At 49.1% G+C, this 20,184-nt stretch overlaps 1 protein-coding gene across 1 annotated transcript in view; it reads right to left on the reverse strand.

Moving 5' to 3' along the window:
- Positions 1–205: 205 nt before the first annotated feature.
- The window catches only part of ST14 (ST14 transmembrane serine protease matriptase), a 63,212-nt gene continuing 43,233 nt past the window's right edge, over positions 206–20,184 (reverse strand). Inside the window, exons 2-19 of the mRNA XM_073570058.1 lie at positions 19,763–19,922; positions 19,555–19,682; positions 19,410–19,480; positions 18,882–19,030; positions 14,875–14,910; positions 14,515–14,755; positions 14,289–14,428; positions 14,102–14,199; positions 13,908–14,017; positions 11,029–11,159; positions 10,735–10,839; positions 10,486–10,596; positions 10,280–10,393; positions 9,559–9,687; positions 9,183–9,369; positions 8,822–9,099; positions 1,693–1,829; positions 206–1,157 (exon numbers count right to left, since the gene is read on the reverse strand). Coding sequence (XP_073426159.1) covers positions 996–1,157; positions 1,693–1,829; positions 8,822–9,099; positions 9,183–9,369; positions 9,559–9,687; positions 10,280–10,393; positions 10,486–10,596; positions 10,735–10,839; positions 11,029–11,159; positions 13,908–14,017; positions 14,102–14,199; positions 14,289–14,428; positions 14,515–14,755; positions 14,875–14,910; positions 18,882–19,030; positions 19,410–19,480; positions 19,555–19,682; positions 19,763–19,922 — 2,487 coding nt within the window. The 3' untranslated portion in view covers positions 206–995. The remainder of the gene's footprint in view (positions 1,158–1,692; positions 1,830–8,821; positions 9,100–9,182; positions 9,370–9,558; positions 9,688–10,279; positions 10,394–10,485; positions 10,597–10,734; positions 10,840–11,028; positions 11,160–13,907; positions 14,018–14,101; positions 14,200–14,288; positions 14,429–14,514; positions 14,756–14,874; positions 14,911–18,881; positions 19,031–19,409; positions 19,481–19,554; positions 19,683–19,762; positions 19,923–20,184) is intronic.

A 20,184-nucleotide genomic window follows, 5' to 3' on the forward strand; every position in this document is an offset into this window, starting at 1 on the left:
TCTGAAAATACAAAATTTAGTGCTTAGAAATTCGAAAACATGTCAGTAGTTTATAGAATAAAAGAGCAATTTACATTTTACTCAAAAATATACCTATAAAGAGAAAAATCAGACAAACTGAAAGTTTTGCAGTGGTCTCTTAATTTTTGCCAGAGCTGTATCTTGTGTATGATCAGTGACGCCATTACAGGCAATGCACAGCCTCTCATGTTCACCGACTTTGAGACACACGGTCACAACTTTATTAACAACTTATTTATAAACAAAATCCACTGTGCAGGTTTCATGATTGGAGCAATTACAGAAATGTAACCGTGGAGCAGTGCGAACGCCATCATTCGCATCCACTGTAAATTAGGGACAGACAGCGAGGCTTTGATAAAAATTTACAATTAAGGCAGAAAATCCATTGACAGATATAAAATACGACAGTACGAGCCAAGCGCCGGAACAGTTAGAGGTTAAAACAGTCAGTAAAACATGTCCCCCAGTGATGAAGGAGGTTAACAGATGCTGCGCCTGCGCACGCACGCCGCCACATCCGCAGGATCTGCTGCACCGGCGGAGGCACTCCTGGTCCTGTGCTTGCTGAGGTTTCGTGTTGCCCCACCAGTCACATTTTGCACTGCATACACCACACCTCCGCTTGCAGCCGACAGCCCCAGCTCAGATAATTCATTGCAGACATCCTTGTATTTGTTTTCAGATGAGCTGCCATTTTGGAGTGGTTGGCAAAAGCAGGACCGGGGGCGCTGAAATTCTTCCCATCATTTTTACTGTTTGATATCACAGAGATCAGCAGCATCCAACCGCGGCGCAGTGTGGCAGAGATGAGGAGCCGGACAACAAATGGCTCTGGGTTTCCGGCCCCTTCCCCACACAGAGCTGCTCACGGGCACCGCGAGTTCATGTCTCTTTAAAACAATTTAAGAAAAAAATTCAAAAATATATTTATATATCTTTAAAAAAAAGAGCATCTGTGCCCCTGCAGTCTCTCACAGGCCAGTGTTCTGTCTGATCCAGTCTCTCATGGCCGTCACTTTGGTGTAGACCCCTGGCTTGTCCCTGCGCGCGCAACCTTCTCCCCAGCTGACGACACCGGCCAGGTAGACCTTCCCACTAGACTCTGCATAGGACAGCGGCCCTCCGGAATCGCCCTGTAAGAGACAGCAAACCCCAGAGTGAGCGGCGTCGATACATGCACAACTGACAACTCAAAGGATGGGAGTGACAACTACTGCAGCCGAGAGCTGGGGGTTGCAAGAATGGATCAGCGCACGTCACAGTGACCTATCAGGACAGCAGTAATAACTGAATCTGCATTTTCCCAATGATCCAGAATGGATGTGACTGTGCGCAGTCATGAGCCCTTGGCTGCAAGACGGGGGAGACGATGCGTCTTAATGAGCCCTCAGCCTAGAGACGGGGGAGACGATGCGCCGTAACGAGCCCTCAGTCGCGAGACGATGCGCCGTAACAAGCCCTCGGCCGCGATACGGGGGGGGGAGACGATGCGCCGTAACAAGCCTTCGGCCATGAGGAGAGATGTGTGCCAGCAAAAGACACTGGAATAAGTCTCCACTGCACTCGCTTAGACACCCTCCACCAAGTAACACTCAAACGTCCCCCCCAGTAACATAAAAGTCAGATCAGCGTGGGGGCTTCATTAAGACGGGTGGGGACCGCACTCACCTGACAGGCATCGATGCCTCCGCTGACGAAGCCAGCACAGATCATGCGGGGGGTGAGCTGCCCCTCCAGAAGGACATTACATTCAGTCTGGTTGATGATCCGGATTTCCGCCTTTTGGAGGATTTGTGCTCCAGTTCCTGTGGGATAATCAGGAGATAAACACTACAATCCCCAATCTCTACAGAGACATGAGTAGTCTGGGAGCAAGGACTGCGGCTGCTCATCAAAGGAACTACAAGAAGGTTAAACGTAAACTGGAATCGGGTGTCCGGGAGATTGTGCAGGAAATCCTGGCTGCCCAGAAAGGAATATGGTGCATATAGGTCTAGGGCTGCAGACATGGTGGGCCAGAGAGCATGGATCAGTATACAGCCTCATGTACATATGTGTGCCGCTGACCCTCACCTCCTTCAATCAAAGCCACCCAGGTACACATGTGCTAACCTTCACCTCCTCCAAGAAGAGCCCCCAGGTACATATGTGTGCCGCTAACCCTCACCTCCTTCAGTCACAGCCCCCAAGGGACACACGAGTCAGATCTCCTAGGATACTACCAGAAATGGGATAGACAAAGGAGGGGAAAGGAACTGTGATTGAAAAGATCAGTGTGTCCAACCGTGAGGTTATATGATTGTAACCCTCATAGTGTATTAGATTATTATTTATATAGCGCCATTAATTCCATGGTGCTGTACATGAGAAGGGGTTACATACAAAGTTATAGATATAGTTAACAGTGAACAAATTTACAATGACAGACTGGTACAGAGGGGAGAGGACCCTGTCCTTGCGGACTTACATTCTATGTGATAGTGTGGAAGAGACAGAAGGTCGGGGGTGCAACTTCTCTGGTGGTTTTGAGGCGGCAGAATGGTTATTGCAGGCTGTAAGCTTTCCTGAAAAGATGGGTTTTCAGGTTCCGTTTGAAGGATCCGAGGGTGGTGGATAATCGGACGTGTTGAGGCATGGAATTCCAGAGGATAGGGGATATTCGGGAGAAATCTTGGAGGTGGTGGTGTGAGAAACGAATAAGTGTGGAGGAGAGTAGGTGGTCTTGGAGGATCGAAGATTACGTGAGGGAAGATATTGGGAGATTAGTTCAGAGATAAAGGGAGGGGATAGGTTGTGGATGGCTTTGTAGGTCAGTGTTAGTAGTTTGAACTGGATTCGCTGGTGAATTGGGAGCCAGTGGAGGAATTTGCAGAGGGGAGAGACAGGGGAGTAGCGAGGAGAGAAGTGGATTAGTCAGGCAGCAGAGTTGAGGACACACTGGAGTGGTGCAAGAAAGTTAGCAGGGAGGCCACAGAGGAGAGTGTTGCAGTAGTCAAGGCGGGAGATAAGGGTATGTACAAGAGTTTTAGTAAATTGAAGGCTGAGGAAGGGATGAATGCTGGAAATATTTTTGAGTTGGAGGCGACAGGAGGTGGCAAGAGTTTGGACATGTGGTTTGAAGGACAGGGCGGAGTTGAGCGTTACTCCGAGGCAGCGGATTTAAGGTGCGGGAGAGAGCGTGATGCCGTTTACCATAATGGATAGATTGGGTAGGGAAGATACGTGAGATGGAGGAAAGATAAACAGTTCAGTTTTGTCTACATTGAGTTTTAGGAAGCGAGAGGTGAAAGAGGATATGGCTGATAGACACTCCGGGATTCTGGACAGCAGAGAGGTGATATCTGGGCAAGAGAGGTAGATCTGAGTGTCGTCCGCATACAGGTGGTACTTGAAGCCATGGGACATTAGGAGTTGTCCTAGGCCAAGAGTATAGATGGAAAAAAGTAAGAGCCCCAGGACGGAGCCTTGGGGACTCCAACAGAGAGAGGGCGGGATGAGGAGGTAGTGTGGGAGTGGGAAACGCTGAATGCGCGGTCAGAAAGGTATGAGGCAATCCAGGACATGGCAAGGTCTTTGATGCCAAGGAAAGAGAGAATCTGTAGCAGTAGGCAGTGGTCGACTGTGTTGAAGGCAGAGGACAGGTCGAGAAGGAGGAGGATGGAGAACTGTCTGTTAGCTTTGGCTGTGAGTAGGTCATTAGTAATTTTGGTCAGAGCAGTTTCAGAGGAGTGGTGGAGGATGTCAAAGAGAGAGTTAGATGAGAGGTGGGAGGAAAGTTGAGCATGGACATGCTGTTCGAGGAGTTTGGAAGCAAACGGGAGCAGTGATATGGGGCAATAGCTGGGCATAGCAGTTGAGTCAAGGTTTGATTTTTTGAGGATGGGTGTGATAATGGCATGTTTGAAGGCAGAGGGGAAGGTACAAGAAGATAGGGATAGGTTGAAGAGATGGGTTAGGGCTGGAATGATCATGTTAGTGAGGTTGGGGAACAGGTGGGAAGGGATCGGGTCAAGTGCACAGGTGGTGAGGTGTGATTTGGAAAGGAGATGAGTAAGCACTCTTTCAGTGATGTTGGAGAGGGAGGTTATTAGGGAAGGGCAGAGATCTGGTATGTGGAGTGTGGTTGGGGTGGTGGGACAGTAAAGGTTTGCCTTGTTTGGTCAATCTTGTTTTTGAAGTAGGTGGCAAAGTCCTCAGCAGAGATGAGGGGAGTTGGAGGTGGCAGTCATGGGCAGAGGAGAGTGTTAAATGTGCTGAACAGTTGTTGTGGAATAATGAAGATACAAGGTTTGTGAAATAGGTCTGTTTAGCAGAGGTGAGGGCTGATTTGAAGGCAAGTGTAGCTTGCTTGAAAGCAGTGAAGTCGTCTGGCAAGCGTGTTTTCTTCCAACGCCGCTCCGCGACCCTGGATGCTTGTCGAAGTTTTTTGGTGAGGTTGTTGTGCCAGGGTTGTCTATTGATTCGTCGCACTTTGCTATGCATGAGCGGGGCGACTGAGTCTATGGCTGATGTGAGGGTGGCGTTGTAGAAAGCGGTGGCACTGTCCCTGTTGTGGAGTGAAGATATGGAGGACAGAGGTAGAAGAGAGTGAGAGTTTGTGAATGTCTAGGCGTGCGAGGTTTCTGCGAGGATATGCTAGTGGCTGGACATGGGGGGCAGGTGAGAAGGACAAGGATGAGAAGGTGAGTAGATGGTGGTCAGATAGGGGGAAGGGAGAGGTTGTGAGATTAGGTAGGGAACAGAGGCGGGTGAAGAGGAGGTCTAATGTATGTCCGTCTGTGTGGGTGGCTGTGGAGAACCAGTGAGTAAGTCCAAAGGATGAAGTGACAGGAGTTTGGAGGCTGCTGGCTGGTGGGTGTCAAAGGGGATGATGAAGACCCCCATGATGATGGTGGGGATGTCAGCAGAGAGAAAGTGGAGGAGCCAGGTGGAGAATTGGTCGATGAAGGCAGTGGCGGAGCCCTGTGGTCGGTATATGACAGCCATTTGGAGATTAGAGGGAGAGTAGATACGGACAGAGTGAACCTCAAAAGAAAGGAGAATAAGAGAGGGTGGGGGATGGATTATTAGACTCAGACTTGGACTATTAGATTCAGTTGATCTCACTATGAGATAATTATAAATACAGGGATCCTGGTAATGATGGATTAGAGGGAATCCTATATATTCCACAGCCCAAGATTAGGGTTATCTCCATTGGTCACCCCTTGCGGGGGCCACAAACAGGCACTGATAGGTTATAATTATATAGTAATTACACATGAGGTCCAAGAAATGGGTAATAGACACCAGGAGCCTCATTAACACCAGCAGGCAGTTTTTGATTATGCCACACTGAGCGAGACACCGATCACTAGATCAGGCGCTTTGTCAAATCACGCAGAGATTCCCCGATCCTGTGTGTCGTCACGCCAAACCGTGGAGATCAAAGGCATGCGAGTATGTCTGCAGCTGGACAGAGGAGAGGCTACATGAAATCACACATGCCACTGACTTGCAGGTGCAGTGAAAGCAGAGAGACGGCAAGCAGAGCCGCAGTCTCCTGCATCTCATACATTTAGCGACTATGCAGGGCACGAGAGCTGGTTGATGAGCTTGCTTATGAAGACATGCCTGTACTCAGAGACCAGATACTGTTGGGGCAATGTCCCTGGTGCGCGTTTCGCTGGGGGAACAGACTTTTTCTTAAGGCAAGATCAGCCACATTCTGAACCTATTTAAACACCCTGTCATGATTGACAGGTACAACAACCAACAGAAATGCAGATTTCTTAAAGTTTGATTTCAGCCAAGAAGTACTTTCATCAAATTCACTAGATTCAACCCCAATGCCACTTAGGTTACATAGGGTTAGGTCAGGTCTTACCCCATTGTACCCAGGTATTATTGGCAATTGTAGTTGGAGCTCTCATCTTCATTAACCCTAATTGGAATGAGTCTTGAACGTCGATGCTTTTTCTTAATTGTGTCTTACTATAATGAAATTATGTCATTATGAAAAATGGCATTGCCAATCTCAATTATCTCCATCCCTAAGTTTTAAAGTGGATTTAAACAATAAAATGTAAGCAGTATCCATTGCAAAAAGCTCTGCCTCTGCTGTCCCTCATAACCAAGTCGTGTACTTCTAGCCAGCTCATTTTGGAAATATTGAACAATGAGCCAGAACCCAGATTGAAGAAATAAGCAAGGGACAGTGGGGAAGAAATGGGAGAGAGCCCAGCCACAAAATTATAGAAAGCACCCAAAATTAAAATTCTCATTTAGGATTGACCAAATTCATCCTGAATATCCACTCTCTGTTTTCTAAGGAGAGCCACATCCAAATCTCCACCCCAGTTGTCCGGTTTTTGTTGGTAAATCGCCCGTCCTTTGCGTTCCTTCCAATGTAAGCCATGCACATCCTTAAACCGTTGGGCAATAGGACCAGGCACGTTGCTTTACTGTGTTCGTGGCTGAGACGTTCCTCCTTGTTGTAACTGATGATACTGCTAATACAGGTTTTCGGATCCCTAGTGGTTTCTCTCACAGACTTGAGCTTGCCGGGGCATTCCAAGCAGTATATTACACCAGTACATAAGCAATTCAGAGGTTGATGAAGATGGAAATTTTTTCCAAAAGAATTTATACAATTTTTTTTTTTTTTTTTAGAGACCAGAACTTGTACAGGTATTAGGGTATGTTTCCAAGGTCAGTATCCGGCAGCGCTCCGTCCAAAGCGCAGCCAGCTTTTGAATGCCGGTGATTCCGCATGTGTTCATTGAACCATGCGGAATCACCGCGTCCTATGCATTGTATGGGTGACTATCTTGTGGAGACGGAGCGTCGCCGCAAGATAAATAGACATGCTGCATGTCCGGTTACGCAGGGAAGCCGGAGGCGTCCCTGCACGCATAGCGGAAATGGGATTTCATGGAATCCCCTCCACTATGCTGTAACATCTGGCCGCTGCAGGTTGGACGCTCTATGCGTTCAATCCGCAGAGTTTACTGACTGTGGAAACATGCCCTTACACATTTAATGGGGAAAGAAACCAGGATCTCTTGTCGTCACTGACTTCACATGCTAGTTTTCTGACAGAGCACTCCGCCCTTCACCATGCTGTGATTTTAATTCCATCCAATCACATTTGGTTCTGACCTTCCTATAAATACAGGCTTTACCAAGTTATTAGCCATAGGTAAGTGTTCACACTAGGCAGTCAGATCAGGAACCCATTCAATGAGATCACCTTGACGTTGGTGAATGGGCTCACATTTTTTGGCGAAATTTTGTGCTAAATATCTCGTGTTTTTCCTAAATTTCAAAAGCCATTACGCTATTCACACTTCCTGTATTTCACATTGATATGCCTTAATGCAATTGAGTGCAACCATTTTCTAATTTTAACACATTGTGTTGTTGATGTGCCATTGTAAAATAAAAGGCTATATTATTTTATTCGATTTTATTTGTATTTTTTATATTTATTTTTATTCATTATTTAGGGATTTTTTGACCTTGCTGGTTTTCTACTCCACCTATTCCTTTAGTTTTTATCTATATTTTACCGGATGGTTTGCCATCCAATCAGAGAGAGGAAATAAATATAAATTACTGCTTATATAGTATTTTACATATATTTATATAGATTTTTGCTTTTATTCCTCTCTGTCTTGTTTAATTTATTTATTTACAAGGGTAGGGACACAGGAATTGAAGCCTCTCTGTAAAACATTGGCTTGTGAGCCGTTAGTGTATGCTTGGAAAGGTTAATGATCCGTGGCGATTGTGCATCCGTCAGAGGTCTGTTCCATTACTTCCTCCTGTTCCTGTCTTTCCTCAAACTTTGAAGTCTCACCGGCCTCTGTCCCATAAAAAAGGAACGGTGGGGTTATTTTCTTGCCATCCTGATCAGTTCTCATATTATGATGGGAGGACTGTTCAAAATCTAAAATCAGCAATGATCATCCGGAGAAGGATATGACATTTAGTTGAAATCAAACAATCATGACAGGGTGTTTAAATAGGTTCAGAACGTGGCTGATCTCGCCCTTCGAAGAAGTCGAAACGCGAGCCAGAGACTATGCCCCAACAATATCTGGTCTTCGAGTACAGGCATGACTTCATAAGCATTCTCATCAACCAGCTCTCGTGCCAACTGTATGAGACGCAGGGGTCTAATTTATTCAGTGAGAGACTGCGGCTCAGCATGTCATCTCTCTGCTTTGATTGCACCTGCAAGTCAGCGGCGGGTGTGATTTCATCTAGCCGCTCGTATCCAGCCACTGACATACTCGCAGTGACGGAGCTCACATGACGGTGATCTCTGCGGTTTGGTGTGACAAAAGATCAGGCAATCTCCGCGTGATTCCCCAAAGCGCTTATCTAGTGATCGGTGGCGTAACATTGCGGTGTCTCACTCAGTGCGGCATCATCATGTCCTGCTATTTCATTTAGTGTCTCCTTTGTGGGACCAGAGTCCAACCTCTAAATATCTGAGGACACTGGTGAGATTCTTTAATTTATAGATTTTCCAAAATCTGATCGGGATCTAATGAATCTTAGTGGTGCTAATACCATAACCAATCACGCACAAAGATCCAACATAACCTCTAGTGCGGATATGGATATTAAATACTAAAATAAAATAAAAGCTAAATTTTAATTCTCAATTCCTCTCCCCTCAGGTACATACGTGTGCAGCTAACCCTTACCTTCTTCAGTCAGAGCCCCCCAGGTACATACGTGTGTAGCTAACCCTCACCTCCTTCAGTCAGAGACCCCCCACGTACATACGTGTGCAGCTAACCCTCACCTCCTTCAGTCAGAGCTCCCCAGCCCGTCACCCAGATGGGTTTGTTGGCGGTGAAGACGTGGCTGCTTTCGGGGATACAGATGGGCTGGATGAAGTCGGTGAAGGTGACGGGACTGTCCAGTTCCAGGTAAGCGATATCATTGTCGTACGAGTAGCTGTTAAACCCTCGGTGCGCTAGAAGCTTCTTTATTTTGCGCTGGACGACGTTTCCATCCTTGGTCCGCGTGGCCTGGTCATGCAGCCCCAGATATGCCGTCCATGTTTTCGGATCAGAATATCTAGAAGAGACAAGCCCACAGATCAGTATAATGTACGGGAGCATTATAACATGCCCCCGACCTATGGGGAGGGGGTCCTGTACCGTACTCCTGAGGCATCTTGGAAGCAGTGCGCCGCAGACACCAGGATCGTGGAAGAGACCAGCGAGGCTCCGCACGTGTGGCCATCCTTGGGCGTGTGCAGGCTGACCTGCCAGGGCCACTCTCCAATGTCCGCGTTCACACCACCCACAATACGCGTCTTCCTGCTGTACGGACGCTTCCCACAATCTAAAGAGAGGAGGAGAGTTAGGTCCGGTCTCAGACAGATGTCCCCGACCATTGTACAGAGTGACAGCGCTATATGCAATCACTGTATTGTATTCAGCGACCAACATCCCCCCTACACATACAGTCGCTGCATCCCAAGGTGGCAGGGTTCATGCAGTGAAGAGCGCCATCTCCTGGGGAGGTACTTACTGCAGGCCACGTCCTTCTCATCGGAGCCGTCAGCGCAGTCCTTCACACCGTCGCACTGCGGGTTCAGCTTGGTGATGCATTCTCCACTGTCGCACTTGAAGGTGTTCTCCGTGCAGGCGGTGATCAGAGCTGCAACACAAAACCAGCATGAAATGGCGCCCCCGACATCACTGTATAACCAAGCTCTGTCTGCCCGAAGCTCCGGCAAATTCTGTGCCAAACTCGCAATATCACCGGACACCTTCGATTTGAATCCACATAGCGCATCTCCTTGCCCATGTCCGGTATTACACCCTTCCTTCTAATCTGAAGATTGTGGCAAGATACATAACCATAGCATCTCCGCAGGGTGGATACAACTCACTGCAGTGACCTCCATAAGTAGTGTAGATGCAGCGGAGACAAGGTCAGGTGGGACAGGAGTCAGCGGATCTCCACTAATGTTTATGGCCCTGCAAACCCCACTGAGCTCCATCGTTGAGCTAGTCCTGCTGAAAACTTGACAGGCCGTTTGCTATGGATCTGCAGCCTGACAGCCCCATGTAAGAGGCATTACAATTGGTCAAATGGGGTGCAGCGGACCCTCTACACATCTAAGGTTGTAGCCCGACTGCTCTGCCTCTATTGGGCACCACCCTTCCCTGGTAAGAATCGGTCCCCGGGGTTCACATACTTATTTATGGGGCAATATCTGCACCCTGATATCCCGCCTGTCACTCACCATCACCACAGTCTGACTCATCAGTGCCATCTCCACAGTCATCAGTTCTGTCGCATTTCTGCTCCTGCGGGAAGCATTTGCCATTTCTACATTTTAGATATTTGTCTGGACATTCTGGAAAAAAACAAAAAACAACATCACAGCGTAAAACGAGAGGCAGCAATAAAGAATCGTGTGATGGCGGCCACCCGGGAGCCGAGACTTACTGCAATCCAGCTCATCGGTGCCGTCTCCGCAGTCGTCCACACCGTCACACAGGAAGAACTTGGGTTTGCAGATCTGGCTGCTCTTACAGCGGAACTGATTAGCGGAGCAGACTGCGGGGAGGAGAGGACGGGACAAGTCATGACATGCGCCCCCGACAGGCAGAACCCTGCACAACCATGAGGGCCCCCCCAGTCATTAATGATTTCATGTGACTCCTGGCCTTGTTTATTACAGGTCTAATTACTCACTGCACGAGGCTTCATCACTGGTGTCGCCACAGTCGTTCCACCCATCGCACTTCCGGACCAGGTCTACACAGCGGCCGCTCTTACAGGTGAACTGGTCGGGGCAGGCTGCAAAAATATCATCATCAGCAACAGGCTCAGCTGGGGACATTCCCCCCCCCCCCCAACTGCACCACGTATACATCCATAAGGATGACTAGTCCCTGGTCATGACCACACCAAGAAGGCACCACCACAGGCCTTTACCCCAGCCTCCTGGTCCCAGATACTAGAGAAAGGTCACAGACATGCACTCACGATTCTTTGGCTCGTAGGATAAGTATTCTGCCATGAAGCCGGTGTCCGTGTACGACTGGTCAGAGCGAAACCGCACCATCATTTTGCTGCTGTTGCTGGAAACCACAAAGGGTGTGCGTTCCCCACAGTATCTGCAAAAAGAGAAGCGCAGCTGGTGACATGCCAGAGGAGGAGCAAGGGCGGCAATGACACGCTGAGGACGACGACCAAGGAGGGGGGAGTTGGAGAGATGACGTAGCCGAGGAGGAGCACGGGGGGAGACGACGTAGCCGAGGAGGAGCACGGGGGGAGACGACGTAGCCGAGGAGGAGCACGGGGGGAGACGACGTAGCCGAGGAGGAGCACGGGGGGAGACGACGTAGCCGAGGAGGAGCACGGGAGCACGGGAGAGACGACGTAGCCGAGGAGGCAGAGGAGCACGGGAGAGACGACGTAGCCGAGGAGGCAGAGGAGCACGGGAGAGACGACGTAGCCGAGGAGGCAGAGGAGCACGGGAGAGACGACGTAGCCGAGGAGGCAGAGGAGCACGGGAGAGACGACGTAGCCGAGGAGGCAGAGGAGCACGGGAGAGACGACGTAGCCGAGGAGGCAGAGGAGCACGGGAGAGACGACGTAGCCGAGGAGGCAGAGGAGCACGGGAGAGACGACGTAGCCGAGGAGGCAGAGGAGCACGGGAGAGACGACGTAGCCGAGGAGGCAGAGGAGCACGGGAGAGACGACGTAGCCGAGGAGGCAGAGGAGCACGGGAGAGACGACGTAGCCGAGGAGGCAGAGGAGCACGGGAGAGACGACGTAGCCGAGGAGGCAGAGGAGCACGGGAGAGACGACGTAGCCGAGGAGGCAGAGGAGCACGGGAGAGACGACGTAGCCGAGGAGGCAGAGGAGCACGGGAGAGACGACGTAGCCGAGGAGGCAGAGGAGCACGGGAGAGACGACGTAGCCGAGGAGGCAGAGGAGCACGGGAGAGACGACGTAGCCGAGGAGGCAGAGGAGCACGGGAGAGACGACGTAGCCGAGGAGGCAGAGGAGCACGGGAGAGACGACGTAGCCGAGGAGGCAGAGGAGCACGGGAGAGACGACGTAGCCGAGGAGGCAGAGGAGCACGGGAGAGACGACGTAGCCGAGGAGGCAGAGGAGCACGGGAGAGACGACGTAGCCGAGGAGGCAGAGGAGCACGGGAGAGACGACGTAGCCGAGGAGGCAGAGGAGCACGGGAGAGACGACGTAGCCGAGGAGGCAGAGGAGCACGGGAGAGACGACGTAGCCGAGGAGGCAGAGGAGCACGGGAGAGACGACGTAGCCGAGGAGGCAGAGGAGCACGGGAGAGACGACGTAGCCGAGGAGGCAGAGGAGCACGGGAGAGACGACGTAGCCGAGGAGGCAGAGGAGCACGGGAGAGACGACGTAGCCGAGGAGGCAGAGGAGCACGGGAGAGACGACGTAGCCGAGGAGGCAGAGGAGCACGGGAGAGACGACGTAGCCGAGGAGGCAGAGGAGCACGGGAGAGACGACGTAGCCGAGGAGGCAGAGGAGCACGGGAGAGACGACGTAGCCGAGGAGGCAGAGGAGCACGGGAGAGACGACGTAGCCGAGGAGGCAGAGGAGCACGGGAGAGACGACGTAGCCGAGGAGGCAGAGGAGCACGGGAGAGACGACGTAGCCGAGGAGGCAGAGGAGCACGGGAGAGACGACGTAGCCGAGGAGGCAGAGGAGCACGGGAGAGACGACGTAGCCGAGGAGGCAGAGGAGCACGGGAGAGACGACGTAGCCGAGGAGGCAGAGGAGCACGGGAGAGACGACGTAGCCGAGGAGGCAGAGGAGCACGGGAGAGACGACGTAGCCGAGGAGGCAGAGGAGCACGGGAGAGACGACGTAGCCGAGGAGGCAGAGGAGCACGGGAGAGACGACGTAGCCGAGGAGGCAGAGGAGCACGGGAGAGACGACGTAGCCGAGGAGGCAGAGGAGCACGGGAGAGACGACGTAGCCGAGGAGGCAGAGGAGCACGGGAGAGACGACGTAGCCGAGGAGGCAGAGGAGCACGGGAGAGACGACGTAGCCGAGGAGGCAGAGGAGCACGGGAGAGACGACGTAGCCGAGGAGGCAGAGGAGCACGGGAGAGACGACGTAGCCGAGGAGGCAGAGGAGCACGGGAGAGACGACGTAGCCGAGGAGGCAGAGGAGCACGGGAGAGACGACGTAGCCGAGGAGGCAGAGGAGCACGGGAGAGACGACGTAGCCGAGGAGGCAGAGGAGCACGGGAGAGACGACGTAGCCGAGGAGGCAGAGGAGCACGGGAGAGACGACGTAGCCGAGGAGGCAGAGGAGCACGGGAGAGATGACGTAGCCGAGGAGGCAGAGGAGCACGGGAGAGATGACGTAGCCGAGGAGGCAGAGGAGCACGGGAGAGATAATGTAGCCGAGTAGGCGGAGGAGCACGGGAGATGACGTAGCCGAGGAGGCAGAGGAGCACGGGAAATGACGTAGCCAAGGAGGAGGAGCACAAGGGATGACGTAGCTGAGGAGGAAGCAGAGCTCCCTCAGCTGGACCGACAGCTCAGGTGATGGTGCAGCGCTGCATCCAGCCTCTACAGGACACCCTGGTAACCAAGGGTCCACAATCCATCCCCGGATGAAATGTCCCTCTGCCCACGAGAACGGTCATCATAAAGCTTAATAGTCTTAGAATAATGTCCTCCGTGCCTGGGAGATTTAGACAGGATGAATCGCAGAACCTACCCATCCTCCCTGTACAGATCTCTCATCCATTAGAGTAATCCACCCCATTAAGGGACACACTGCCGCCATCTGTAGAACATGGACCCCGTGTGAACCTCAAGTCTCATCATGATGAAGCAGGCAGCATGCTCCATTATTGTTACCTTTGATTATTGATCTCCACGTAGTCGTTAGGGCAGGTCGTGATGGGGACGGAGGGTTCCAGGAGGTAGAACATGAGGAAACGAATCTTCACATACTGGTTGTCAGGAACCTGCAAGAGAACAACCACCATGAAGTGGGTAGCTGGGTAGCAGACGACGAGGCGCCACAACAATGTATACGGTCTGGCGTGTACCTGGATGTCCCATAAACATTCCCTGTTGGGCGGGTAATGCGCCGGGTAGAAGGGCGTACTGAACTCGCCGCTGGCATCCTTTAGCTGTCCGCCGCACACTGGAAGGAGAGGAAACAGAGAGGTCGTCCATTAATGCTGCCAATGTCAGAAGTGCCCACGAAGTGGCAGAAAACATGGCTGATCTTACGTGTCGTCCTCTGTATCTGGGTGAATTCAGCCAGAAAGCCAGGATGTTTCCCCACATCATCTGTGATCAGAGTCACCAGCATGACGTTCTGTGAGGAGACGAAGGTCAAGTTGTAGGATGGGGGGTAAGAGCCACACAACCTGCAAGGAACAAGAGGTCAGAAATGAGATGATAGCAGCCAAACACTACAACCCCCCATGGTGCACAACGTCCCTTGGACACTCACTTCACCATGACGCGCGGCTCAATAGCTGTCAGAGAGTCGTACACAGTCACAACGTCTCCTTTGTTTGCCTTGCAGGGCTCCATCTTGAAGGTTTTGAAGTTGAGCAGAATCATATGATCAGCGTCAGCCCGCAGCGCCCACTGACACCTGGAGTTCTGGCGGTACGGGTAATTAGGAAATCCAGGGGTGGTAAACTGAGTCTCAACCCCAGGGCTGGCATGAAGGAAATAACTGCATTTGTCTGTGGAAGAAGCAAAACAGCAGCGTCACATTCAGAGGCGGGAAAGGCCTCTGAATCAGAGGCTCCACCGACAAAAACCCAAATCTAACAAATACCAGGAAGAGAAACACAGAACTTACTGTCACGGAATGTCCTCACCATCTGCGGATCGGTGGCTGCAACAAGAAGAAACAAGATGAACCAATGCCGCCGACAAGTCCTATGGTCAGCCGATCCCAGGGCAAGAGCCATAGAAACAAGGTCAGGATGGCTCCGGGGCCCAGGAAATTAACAGATCATCATATACAGCCTTGGTGTGTGCGAGACAACACCCCCCAATGTATTATGTGGGGACTGCCCTGTGTACACAAGAGATACTACACCATATATACAGGTTATACTGGGGGTGTTGTGAGGTGGCTGCACTGCATATAGAGGAGATAACCCCACATTATATGCCCTGTATATATGGTGTTATGGTATAGTATGTGAGGTGACAGCATTGTATATAGAGGAGATAACGTAGTGGAAATATGTACACTACCGTTCAAAAGTTTAGGGTCACTTAGTAATTTCCTTATTTTTTAAAGAAAAGCAGTCTTTTCCAATGAAGCTAACATTAAATGATTCAGAAATACACTCTATACATTGTTATTGTGGTAAATGACTATTCTAGCTGCAAACATCTGGTTTGTAATGCAATATCTTCATAGGTCTATAGAGGCCCATTTCCAACAACCATCACTCCAGTGTTGTTATGGTACTTTGGGTTTGCTAATTGATGACTAGAATACCATTGACAGTCCTTGTGCAAGTATGTTAGCACAGCTGAAAACAGTTTGGCTGATTAGAGAAGCTATAAACCTGATCTTCCTTTGAGCTAGTTGAGAATCTGGAGCATTACATTTGTTGGTTCCATTAAACTCTCAAAATGGCCAGAAAAAAAGAACTTTCATGTGAAACTCAGTCTATTCTTGTTCTTAGAAATGAAAGCTATTCAATGCGAGAAATTGCCAAGAAACTGAAGATTTCCTGAAGACAGAGCTTGATTGGAGCCAATTTCATCCAACAACAGGACAATGACCCAAAGCACACCTCCAAATTATGCAAGAACTATTTAGGGAAGAAGCTGGTATTCTATCTGTAATGGAGTGGCCAGTGCAGTCACCAGATCTTAACCCCATTGAGCTGTTGTGGGAGCAGCTTGACCGCATGGTATGCAAAAATTGCCCATCAAGCCAAACCAACTTGTGAGAGAGGCTTCTGGAAGCATGAGGTGAAATTTCTCCAGATTACCTCAGCAAATTAACTGCTAGAATGCCAAAGGTCTGCAATGCTGTAATTGCTGCAAAGGGAGCATTCTTTGACGAAAGCAAAGTTTGAAGGAGAAAATTATTTCAAATAATCTTTTTTTCGAACCTTGCCAATGTCTGGACTAGATTTTAAATTCATTCGGCAACTCATTTGATTAATAAAAGAATGAGTTTCCATGGAAAACACAAAATTGTCTGGGTGACCCCAAAGTTATGAACAGTAGAGTATTTCTAGGCGATGTATGGCCGGCAGTTAACTAGCATCTGTCCTTAGGCGGCAGGTCTCACCAAGGTGATAACAGATGCAATCCTGAGGAAATACAGTTTTCCTGGTCTCAGACCCCAGGGTGCTTTCCTGGGAACACAGAGAATTGGAAACATTTCACAACCCTGCTGCCTTGCAGCCTGACCGTTTCTATTTACTATGGGAAAGAAAAACTAAGGCAAGAGCCTTTAGAAAAACAATGTATTCATTGGTAAAGTAGCCATCATCCAGTCACAAACCAAGAATTAGAATATTAACATGATAGGCTGGTCTAGAAATCTGATCTCCAGTCTATAACTTGGGGTCTACACAAAGAAAGTTGTTCACAGTTTGAGGGGCAGCCAAGCAAATGTGATTAATTTCATATTCCTCCCCCCCAGGAAGCAGAATGCCAGACTGCAAAGTTTGGATATTTCTGTAAGTTTCTCTCTCTTATTTTTATAACTGTTTTACATATTTGTATGTCATTGTTTATTCCCATATTATTATACCCTTTCATTGCAAGCACTGTATCTTTTCTATTAAAGCTTAAAACTTTAATAAGTCTGAACCTTATATGCTCTAAAAGAATACATAGCCTTAGAGTGTGTGATCCTGGTGATTGGCAGACGGTAGTAGTAATATTTCCAGGACTCATCGCCCGTGTGTTCGGTGAGTGGTGGCAGCGTGTATGAAGCGGCGTGCGTGGTCTGTGTCGGGGTGTGATTTATGCTTCCATTGCAGCATAAGACAGAGGTTGATTGCTGCACGGAGTGATAGGAGATAGATTAACCCTTGCATGCGCAACCCCAAATCACGTGCGGAGAAGCGGGTACGTGACATATATGCCCTGTATATACAGTTGTGGCCAAAAGTATTGACACCCCTGCAATTCTGTCAGATAATACTCAGTTTCTTCCTGAAAATGATTGCAAACACAAATTCTTTGGTATTATTATCTTCATTTAATTTGTCTTAGATGAAAACACACAAAAGAGAATGAAGCAAAAAGCAAAACATTGATCATTTCACACAAAACTCCAAAAATGGGCCAGACAAAAGTATTCGCACCCTCAGCCTAACACTTGGTTGCACAACCTTTAGCCAAAATAACTGCGACCAACCACTTCCGGTAACTATCAATGAGCTTCTTACAATGCTCTGCTGGAATTTTAGACCATTCTTCTTTGGCAAACTGCTCCAGGTCCCTGATATTAGAAGGGTGCCTTCTCCAAACTGCCATTTTTAGATCTCTCCACAGGTGTTCTATGGGATTCAGGTCTAGACTCATTGCTGGCCACCTTAGAAGTCTCCAGTGCCTTCTCTCAAACCATTTTCTAGTGCTTTTTGAAGTGTGTTTTGGGTCATTGTCCTGCTGGAAGACCCATGACCTCTGAGGGAGACCCAGCTTTCTCACACTGGGCCCTACATTATGCTGCAAAATTTGTTGGTAGTCTTCTGACTTCATAATGCCATACACACGGTCAAGCAGTCCAGTGCCAGAGGCAACAAAGCAACCCCAAAACATCAGGGAACCTCCGCCATGATTGACTGTAGGGACCGTGTTCTTTTCTTTGAATGCCTCTTTTTTTCTCCTGTAAACTCTATGTTGATGCCTTTGCCCAAAAATCTCTACTTTTGTCTCATCTGACCAGAGAACATTCTTCTAAAACGTTTTAGGCTTTTTCAGGTAAGTTTTGGCAAACTCCAGCCTGGCTTTTTTATGTCTCGGGGTAAGAAGTGGGGTTTTCTGGGTCTCCTACCATACAGTCCCTTTTCATTCAGACGCCGACGGATAGTACGGGTTTGACACTGTTGTACCCTCGGACTGAAGGGCAGCTTGAACTTGTTTGGATGTTAGTTGAGGTTCTGTATCCAACATCCGCACAATCTTGCGTTGAAATCTCTTGTCAATTTTTCTTTTCCGTCCACATCTAGGGAGGTTAGCCACAGTGCCATGGACTTTAAACTTCTTGATGACACTGCGCACGGTAGACACAGGAACATTCAGGTCTTTGGAGATGGACTTGTAGCCTTGAGATTGCTCATGCTTCCTCACAATTTGGTTTCTCAAGTCCTCAGACAGTTCTTTGGTCTTCTTTCTTTTCTCCATGCTCAATGTGGTACACACAAGGACACAGGACAGAGGTTGAGTCAACTTTAATCCATGTCAACTGGCTGCAAGTGTGATTTAGTTATTGCCAACACCTGTTAGGTGCCACAGGTAAGTTACAGGTGCTGTTAATTACACAAATTAGAGAAGCATCACATGATTTTTCAAACAGTGACAATACTTTTGTCCACCCTCTTTTTTATGTTTGGTGTTGAATTATATCCAATTTGGCTTTAGGACAATTGTTTTTGTGTTTTTTCATTTAAGACAAATTAAATGAATGGGTGTCAATACTTTTGGCCACAACTGTATGGTGTTATGGTATAGTATGTGAGGTGGCAGCACTGTATATAGAGGAGATAACCCCCATGTGTATTATGAAGCAAGTCTGTGCCTTTATGGTATAATTCTCCCTTTCTGCATTTGAGTGTTTTTATTCTTTTCTAAAAACAAGAGAATTTGCAGCTGACAACTTACGGTACGCCACAAACGTATCCACCGCCAAACTGAATTGGCGCACTTTGGCCGTCTTCACCTTCAGCTCACTCATGGCTTCGTCTAGTGCCGCCTCCTTGTACGCCGGCACTTTGAACTCGGACAGGTAATAGCTGATGACGCTGCCCTCACTACAGGATGAGAAGATGCAGTTGGAGGGTTATTTGTGTCCACAGTATGATACATAGTGCTGCGGTCACCACCACCATGTAATGAGGTCCCCCTACTGACTCAGTATTAATTAACCCTCTCTTGACTACAGTCACTTTCTAGACATTGGAAGGAGAGTTATCTGTGGGGACACATGGATTAGCACAGCATGAGCCACATGTGCGTGCGGCAGCAGCTTCATGCATCTCCCTGTATCCATGCAGTATGATTTCAATCATCTTAGGGTACCACCATGGGGTAAGCATTTGCCCCATCACTGGACAGCTTGGCTGCTGGGAGCAACCTAAGCATTTTATTCTATGGATTTGCTGTCATACTAACACTTTGCCCACGGCTCACCTGAACGCAGTGATGTTGCAGCTGACAACATGCGGCCCAATGGCGGGGTCACTCCCATAGGCGTTCAGTAGCTATACAGGAAACAGAAGATGGTGAAGCGCTCACGTGAGCAAAAAAACAAGCAACACTGGAAAGACACACTCACCACTTCAGTCACTTTTACAGCGAGGTCTGCAAATTCTGGGGACGCTGAGTTCTCATACGCCTCTTTGAAAGCGACATTAGTTACAGTCAAGTACCCGGTGTAGACTTTATACACCGGAGCACTGCGATCTGGAGAAATAAATACAATAAAAGAATCACTGCTTGCGCTGACCCTGTGCTGCACGCAAACCACAAGGACCATCACTTACAGGCAAAGTGCCAGACTAGGAGCCCAATGGCGAGAGAGATGACAGCAGCAGCACCCACTATGCCGACTATCAGAAGTTTTTTCTTTATGGTCATTTTCTCCATTTTTTTCGTGTCCGTGGCGGGAAGGAACTCAACCAATTCCTCAATTCCATTGAAGCTCTGCAAGAAATAAAAGAAATGTTTAGAAAAGACATGGAGGCAACGATCGATGGCCGCAATAAATAGTATTATAGAAGTGATCGTACCAGCCATCAGTAATTTACATGAAAAAAAATCAGATAAAAATAGGACGCCCCCTGGAAGAAGCATCAGTGAAACGCGCGTCGGGGTCTGAAGTGTCAGCGTGCCACTGGGCACTGCATTGGCCTAGCAGCTAAATACAGGTAATATGTATGAGGCAAGGGACTTCAATGGTCTATTA

Source organism: Dendrobates tinctorius, unplaced genomic scaffold, assembly GCF_039654945.1.
Source record: "Dendrobates tinctorius isolate UK_male_01 unplaced genomic scaffold, ASM3965494v1 ptg000028l, whole genome shotgun sequence".
Lineage (NCBI taxonomy): Eukaryota > Metazoa > Chordata > Amphibia > Anura > Dendrobatidae > Dendrobates > Dendrobates tinctorius.